This window comes from Pteropus alecto, unplaced genomic scaffold, assembly GCF_000325575.1.
Source record: "Pteropus alecto unplaced genomic scaffold, ASM32557v1 scaffold20, whole genome shotgun sequence".
Classification (NCBI taxonomy): domain Eukaryota; kingdom Metazoa; phylum Chordata; class Mammalia; order Chiroptera; family Pteropodidae; genus Pteropus; species Pteropus alecto.
Genome location: NW_006436298.1, coordinates 34045639 through 34054590, shown reverse-complemented (window position 1 = coordinate 34054590; position 8952 = coordinate 34045639). Strand labels below are relative to the sequence as shown.

General features: G+C 36.3%; 1 protein-coding gene across 1 annotated transcript in view; it reads left to right on the top strand.

Annotated features, from left to right (window-relative positions):
• Positions 1-8952, top strand: part of FBXL17 (F-box and leucine rich repeat protein 17) — a gene marked incomplete at its 5' end in the record, with an annotated part of 440618 nt that continues 431666 nt past the window's right edge. Inside the window, one exon of the mRNA XM_015590345.2 lies at positions 1-267. Within this exon, the coding sequence (XP_015445831.1) occupies positions 1-267 (267 nt within the window). The remainder of the gene's footprint in view (positions 268-8952) is intronic.

Sequence of the window (8952 nt, the reverse complement as noted above, 5' to 3'; positions counted from 1 at the left end):
CCCGATGCCGGTTGCTGCCAGGGCTCCGAGCAGCCACCGCAGCCTCTCTGCCCCCCGCCCTCCTCTCCCACTTCCGAAAGTGCCCCCACGGAGGCCGGCGGGGACGCGGTCCGAGCGGGGAGCACCGCCCCCTCGCCTGCTCAGCAGCAGCATGAATGCGGCGACGTGGACTGTCAGGAGCCCCGCGAAAACCCCTGCGACTGTCATAGGGAGCCGCCCCCCGAAACCCCAGACATCAACCAGCTGCCGCCATCCATCCTGCTCAAGGTGGGTCTGGGCGAATGGCGCAAAGATGCGCGCTTTTCTCCAACCCCAGCCTCCTTCTCAGAGGTTTTCTTTACCCTCCTCCTAAGTGCGGAGGAGGGGGTTCCCTGACAGCCAGAGACGTCCAAAGGGGCGATTGGGAAGCCAATGGGAAGGATGCTTATGGCCTGTTTTTTTTTTTTTTTTTAAAGTAGAAAAACTTGGAGTCTACTGCATGTCTTTTAATAGCTTGAGTTACGCACAGTCCAGGGTTCATCTATTATTAGATTCCCAGCCGAATGATTTAGAACCTGGTTTTCTGTGAAATACTTTTATCAGTCGAGAAATTTGCACTTACTGGGTAAAGACTTTGTATATTAGTATTCGGAAGTTTTCAAACTACTTCAGGGTTTGAGAACTGCTAGTGGATGTCAATAACAGTTAACTTTTCTTTTGAGAATTTACTGTGATCAGGCACTGTGCCAGAGTTTTACATACGGAATATTTCATTTAATCCTCCGATTACTGCTGTGAGATAAATGTTAACGTCCTTAGTTTATACAAGAAGAAACTGATACTTCAGTACTATGTGCCTGCAGTAGTAACTCATGCAGAAGTGGTATTTGCTCTATGGAGCTTACAGCCTAGTGAGGCTTGAAAAGATTATATGACTTGTCCAAGGTCACACACAGAAATTAAGAGACATATCTGGGGAATTTAGGCCTGCTTGACTTGAAAACCCTTTGTTTATGCTGTGTTGTATTAACTTCCTACATTTTAACCCTTACATAAAAGCATACATACTACCAGAAAGTAAGGACAAATGCATTTTTTGTTGGGGGATGGGTGTGTGGAGAAGAGAGATGGGTGTCTTGTGGGAGCTTTGTCTCACTTTTAAGTACCAAATAACATTTGCGATTTTGTCAATGCTACTGATATACTTAATTATGTGATAGAGTTTGTATTAAGTTGTTATTAACAAGTTATTTCTTTCATTTTCTCTCTTCTTCGCCCCCCAGCCCATTTCTGGAGTTTAATAACTGTAAACCTTTTTCAGTGTGGATGATATTTAAGACCAGCCAAAAATAACATAGATAAAATTTGGCTACTTTTATTGTTCCTGAAGTAACTGTCATTGACTAAAATTGTGACTGTCACCAGTATACTTTGTTTGGATATAAATAATCCTGTATTTTTATCTGTTTTATTGTGATATTAATGTTCTTGTAAATAATATAGCAAAAGAGTGGGAAAGCTTAAATTTTCCTTGTGTCAAACGTAGTGATTTAACTCTTATGGAGGTAATGTTTGTTGGAGGAATAATTGCCTCCTTTTTTGTTCAGGATGTGCATTCCAGAGCAGAAGGAACTTTCTTAAGTCCTTTAAATCAGTGGGTGACATGAACAAATAAAATACAAACAAATATTTGGTATAGAAACTTGATGGCTGTCTTGTTATTTGGCAAGTAAGACTGTTTAAAAACAAACGAAAACAAAGAACAAGTACTTTCTGCTTTCTATCTAAACCATTATTTCATGAAGTATAAAACATTTTAACATAAATAAAAAAAGGACATGATCTCATCATAAAGAGAATCCCTAAAAGATAACTTATTTTAACTGCTACATTATTCCTTTTCATATTTTTGCTGTGGAATGTTGAAAACCTTGGTCTAAGGGGCAGTTAGGAATTACTCATTAGACTTGGCCTGTTGTGTTGGAGTATTTGGACGGACATATTTTGTAGAGTTTTTTCTCCTAGTATTAGAAACTTGAATAAAGATTGTCTTTGTGGGTCTCATGGTCCTAGTTGTTTTCACCAACAGGTGAGTTGGACTGTCTGGAATGAATTGAAATCAAGGATTTTCAGTGTTTACCAACCCAAATAGAACTTTTAGGGATAAGGCTTTTGGAGCAGAGGCTTTGTCGACATAAATCGTGTTCATTGCTCTATCTGCTCCCCTAAGTGCAGTGCCTGGCATTTGGTAGCACTCAGTAAATATTTATGAACAAACGAATGACCAGGTGTTTAGAAGTCTGGGTGAATATGTGATACCATTAGGAGATGTGTCTAAGAAATGTTATATTCTGATGAGTTGTTCTGAGCTACAATAGAGCCATGTGATGTTGAAAGGGTTCTGGCTTTGTTTCTGGTGAGAAGTGGAAGTATTTGGTTTGGAGAAGAGAAGACTTAGGGATCTAGGACTTTTTTTTTTTTTTTAACAGTATAGGAAGGGTTGTTGTATAGAGAGGAACAGACTCATCACTTCCATTGGAAAACGTTATTAGAAAGTATGCTCTACTCCCTTGATAATGGATCAGTATCCTTTATAATTGTATTGCTTGCTGCACCTGTTGTACCAACAGTTACTATAGTTGTAAAAAAGAGGAAGCAAATGGGGGAGAGTTTGGGAAAGAAATGTGAGGAAATGTAATTTAAAGGATATTATTAGGGAAAACTCTCATACTTGCCCAATTTTTTCTAGGTATGGCAAAAGAGAAAAACAGTTCTTCCTATGGTTTTTCGTAGGCAGAGTTTTTGGCTCAGTATCAACAAGACCTTTTAAAATTTTATCTTATGTAAGTAATAAGTACTACTTGCTTTAAAACATTCAAATAATGCAGATAAAGCAAAAGTTTGCCTTGGTTCACTCCTGTCTTCTCATTTAGTTTACTCTCCAGAGGGAACTAACTACTGTTACCAGTTTAGATTGTTCTTCTAGACTTGCACCATCAAGTATCATAGCACCTGTGGCTCTTTAAATTTAAACTAGTTAAAATTAAATAAAATTTAAAATTCTGTTTCTCAGTCACAATAGTCACATTTCAGAGATCAGTAGTCATGGGTGGCTGGTGACTACTGTACTGGGTTGTGCAGGTCCAGAACATTTCCATCATTGTAGAAAGCCCTGTGTAAACTTCCATAGTTTTTTTAAATAAATGGCATCAAAATGTATATGTTCTGCAATTTAAGTTTTTTTTTCATTACGAGTATGGTTTGGGAGTCTTTCCCACTAATGCGTATAGTTTCCTTCATTCTTTTAAAATACTACATAGCATCCTATATTGTTTATAGCACACTGTATTTCTCTATTAACGGATGTTTCCAATTAATTGCTACTACAAACAATGCTAATGGGTGTTTTCTATGCATGTGTCATATTTTTCTAGGGTAGATTTCAAGAAGTGTAATTTCAGAATGGAAGAATGTATATTTGAAAATTTAGAAAGTCCTTTCTAACAATAAGAGCTGTATAAAAATGAAATGAGTTCTTTCTTGAACTAGGGAGCCTCACTGGAAATCATAATTATGTAACTTTGGAATAGGAAAAACCCTTTGATACCATTTGGTTTTTCTCCACTTCTTATACATGAAGATACAGGCTGGAGAAGTGAAATGGCTTGCCCTAAGACATTTTAGGTAGTGAATGGCAGACTCTAGGTTGGAACTCAAAGTGTTTCCAGGTCTAGAGATCTCTTCAACATACTGTGTAAGAGGACCTGAAAAATCTGTTTTCAGAGATTTTATGAAAGAGATTCCTGAATTGTGGGGAGGGTGAGGAGGAGCTTATGTCAGAAGACTGACTTCTAAGCCATTATGAGTCAGAGGCTAATTTAAAATTGGGTCTGTAGGGTTGAATTGTGGTCTTTAAATATAAGAAATTTGAGAAGCAGGGAATGGCTCTTCAAAGGTCAACTATGGGAATAGCATTTTCTTAAGTAATTAAACCTGTTACAGTTGATCTTTGGTTAATGGATTGTTTTGGATGAAGTAAGCTAGCTTCAATCTTTGCTACCTGTTGCTTGTATAACTTAACCCTGCCAAACTGATACCATAATTTTTATATTGTGGAACCATTATGCAACAATTTTACCAATGATAGTAGTGGAATATTTTTCTTTTAAGTAATTACTCTTTGAGTAACTGGGTATATTATGATATTATAACTGGGTATATTATGTATTTAAATTTTAGAGACTTTGTGTGCTGTGTTTAGATATCTTGCTCTTTGTCAGTGGACCTATTTTTTTTTTCCCAAAGGAAACCAGGTGAGAGATCCAAAATCCACCACCATTAGAAAACTGCCTCACTATTTATGCACCCTTGATAATGTGTCATTAGGTGTTAAATCTTTATTTTTATAGCTTTATTACTGACAGATTGCTTTAGTGATCAAGGAAGAGTTTTATAAAAGAAATGTGCTTTGGAGGAAAGGGTATGTACCAGTTCTGTCTTTTTCAGATATGCAAACAAAGATGACAGCAATGGAGATAGGAACCAAAGAAAAAAAGTAATACTGCTTTTTAAAGCTTTGAATGTAGATTGATAGCGCATAAGAGGAACTAAATTACATATGACATTTCATGAATGCTTGACTCCAGGCTCCAGTTCCAGATAACCTCTAGAAGGTATATCTCTGGAGTTCTAGGTATGGTTTTAGTTAGTTAGCATTGAATGAAATGTCCTTAGGAAGTTAGGTTCAAGACTTTTCTTTGCTGAAGAATGCCAAGTAATATAAATTAATCAAGCTACCAAAAGGTGAGATTTATTTTCTTCTCATTTTAAGAGGTCTATAAATTTTGGTGCGTTGTACTGAGTAGCTGTCAAGGGGGTAACCTTTAGCTTTTCTTTGCCAGCTTGAGGTATATTGGTTGTATAAGTGATAAGGAATGTAAGAGAACATAATTGAAGGCAAGCATTTAACATTAGTATAGTTGTTTCTTAAAAAGTTGCTTAACTTTGGCTAAGTATCCTATTTTATGCTTATTAAGAGTCTTACCCAAGTCTTGGCCATTTTGGAGCCCAAGTGGTGTGGTAAGAAAGTAGATAGCAGCAGGGAAGGGAGATTGGTTACATACATATGTATATGTGCATTTATATTTCCTAGTTCTGCCACTTAGAGGGCCTTGGAGTAGCAATACCCAATAGCAATAAGTACACTTAGCGTACACATCTTAGCTTCTAAATGCTGTTCTCCAGTTAAAGGAATCAGTGCTCTATGGAGAAATGGCCGATTCCAGAGCTGAGACAAAAAACGTATAAGATGAGCCTAGAATATTTTGTGTCAGAACAAAAGGAAGTCCTCAAAGAGTAATGGAGAATATGTCAAAAAGACACATCCTTTCATAGTATCTGCCTCCCTCCCTCTCAGAAGTCTTTAGAATAGAACTTATTCTTGTATAAATTTTATAATATCTGACTTTGCTATAGAGTGACACTCTGCGTAGTAATAGTTGTGATTTTATTAGTTTGCTATGCTTTAAATTTTAAAAATTAAATTGCGAGAAATCGTTTTAAATTATAGATGAAGAAAGTTTTAGTCTTTGACTTTCCTATGTCTGTACGGTTAGAAAAGTACCAGGAGTATGTTTTGTGCCTCTTGGTTTTCTAAATGGTGCTTTATTCAACCGACTATTTAGTAAATTTTACTTTCAGGCTTTTGGCAGGCAATATAAAAAGAATATTTAAGAAAGAGGCAAGATATGATAATATACATGGGAATAAAGTTGAAAAAAACAGAAAAGCTAAACTTTGTTGAAATAGTTAATTCTGAGAAAATTTCAGAGAGGTGATTTATCCGAATCTATAGGAAATTATCTGCTTAGTTCCTCACTAGAATGTGTGGTGTGTGCATATGTGTGTGTATTTTCTCAAACAGAAATTCAAAGGTTCTGGGTAGAAGTATGATAGAGTAATGAAAATATAGAGCTTGTGGACTTAAAAAAAAAAAAACAGCTCTATTGATACTTAATTTATCCATTGAAGTTTAGAGTTTGATTTTTAATAAATGTGTACAGTTGTGCAGCCATCACTACAATCCAGTTGTGCTTCCCTTGTGTTTCTTTGCAGTCAATTTCTGCTCCCACCCTTAATCCAAGGCAACCACTGATCTGCTTTCTGCCTCTATAGTTTTGCCTTTTCTGGCAATTTCATATAAATAGCATCATACAATATGTGGCCTGGAATATTATATTGTATCTTTAATACCTCTGTATCTCTCATAACACCTAGCATGGTCCCTGACACACAGGAAATAGTGTAAAATAGCTACACAGATTTATGTCTTTTCAGACATTTCTGTGATTTGTGTACAGCCTGCCTGCTTATATACCTTAACTCTTTTTTGCAGTAATATGTAACAACAGATAAGATCTCTTCATCAAGATATGAAATGGCCAAAAGTAGGTGTTGGTTTTGTAGATTTTTCAAGTACTATAAGGTTCTGTGAGATAGGTATGACCAAGTGTTAAGCAACAATGCATTCTGAAAGTTTTTTCAGTCTAAAATGTCTTTTTATATCCTTACCAATGCCCCACTGAAAAATCAAATCTTTCAAAAGGTACAGACTTTCAGTTATAAAATAAGTCCTGGGGATGTAATGTACAGCATGGTGAATACAGTTAATACTGTATTGCATTTCTGAAAGTTGCTAAGAGAGTAGGTCTTAAAAGTCCATATCACGAGAAAAGAAAAAATTTTGTAATTGGGTATGGCGATGGTTGGTAACTAGACTTAACTGTGATGATCATTTTGCCGTGTATACAAATACTGAATCATTGTACACCTGAAGCTAATATAATATATGTCAGTTATACTTGAATAGAAAATAAATTTTAAAAAATCATGCCCTTCCCTCCCCCTCAAAGAATCTTTCAAGGCTGAGAAATATTTGGATACCAGCCTGGTAGTGATTAATTCAGATCAATAATATGACTCATACATTTTCTGATAATTAGTAGCTTAGTTGTATTGTCCAGGTCTGTCAATAAAGATCAAGAATATTAAGATTGTATTCAATCCAGGTCCTGACTACAAGTCACTGCTTTTTCCCAATATCTGTTCCCCTGATATTCTTTTTACTAACAGAATGTATCATGTTAGAGCTAGGCACATGGCCACCTAATTATATTAGACACTGTTTTAGCCTCTTATAGGTAGGTGTGGCCATGTGACTAATTATTAGGTAATAAGATGTGAATGGAAGCAGTGTGTGCAACTTTCAGGTCATACCAAAAAGGCAGCTGCTTGTCCTTTGCTTTCTCTTCCATTTTTCAGAGCTAGATCACCTGGATTATTAGTCGGTCATCTTTCGCTCTATAAATGAGGGCAGTGATAGAAAAAAGACACAAGATGATAGATCCCTGGATTTTCTGCATCCTTAGAATACCTAACTTATTTTGGACTTCTGTTATGTTCAAGCCATTGCTAACAGGCTTCTTAAAGTAAGCTATTTCCTTTCTTGATACACATGCATCCCAGTTTTTTATCAGTTCCATTTTTTTCTCCTTTATAGTTTTCTTTATTCTACAAAAAAAGTTGTTCTAGGTCAGTCCTTTACAGACCAATGTTCTTTTTCTTCAAAGCAACCTTTGAAATGCGTCTTTCAAATCTACAATTATCCAAATATATTTCCAAAATGCTTTTGACTGTGTAATCTTAAAGGCAGTGAACAAATTACATGTCTTAGTATCTCTCACAGAAACCTAGGGACATGCACAGGTGTTTGTTAAATGAGTTAAGAATATAGTTTGGGAGAGAGTATTTTCTGTGGAGTTAGCGTATGGATGAGATAACATTTTAATGACAAAAGCAGGAATACTTAAACATGTTAGTTATATATTTCTGTGTAACAAATTATGCCAACACTTAGCAATTTAACACCACAAACATAATTATTTTACCTTTTGTATGGGTTAGGAATCTCTGTGTAGTTTAGCTGGGTCCTTCTGGTCCAGGGGCTCTTGGTTGGGGCTTGAGAATTTGGCTGGGGCTCTTGGTTGGGGCTTGAGAATTTCCATCTAAGCTTTTTTATTTGCATCGTTATTGACAGGCCTAAGGTCCTCATTGGCTGTTGGCCAGAGTTCTTTGCCATGCCATGTGAGCTTCTCCATAGGGCTACTCACAATATAGCAACTTCCTCCTCCCAGAGTAGCAGATCCAAGAATACCCAAAATGGAAGTTACAGTTTTTTGTTTTTAACCTGATCTCAGTGATAACATCCTATCTGCTATTCTCTGCTTATTAGAAGTGAGTCAATAAATCCAGCTCATATTCAAGAAGATAGGATTACACAAATGTAAATACTAGGAGGTGAGATCATTGGGGGCCACTGTGTAGGCTGTCTACCACATGTAAAGATTTGTTATATATGTATTGGTATATCAACTTAGTATTTTGCCTTTTTTTATCCATCTTTGCCGATACTGGTTTCATCGTCTCTACCCACTTATTAAATTTTCTTTCACCTGGATGAGCAAGACTCACCTAGTTACACCCAGATTTAGTCAGTTACTTATGCCTTATAACAATTATCTCACGTTTATAAAAGAGAAAACTAATGTTTAGAGAAAATACTATCCAAAGTGAGACATATTTTAAACAAAGTGCTTTTTGGTGATAATGACCATGCTCTACATATTTTCTATTTGTTAAGGGACAAATTAGCCTTTAAAACCACATAGTGTTTTAAACAGATGATCTAGTCTCCCTGAATCCTAATTTTCTCATGTGTAAATGAGGACGAGCATAAAAATATCCACAAGACAGGGACTTCCATCTATGGCTGCATGGAGAGTTTGGGGACTCTTTTCAAAACAAACAAACAAACAAACAAAAATCAAGTATAAAACTGGGCAAAATTGCCCCAAACTATTTGGATTTTGAAAATTGACAAAAGGCAGACAACAAATTGTGAAGTACTTATTCTTA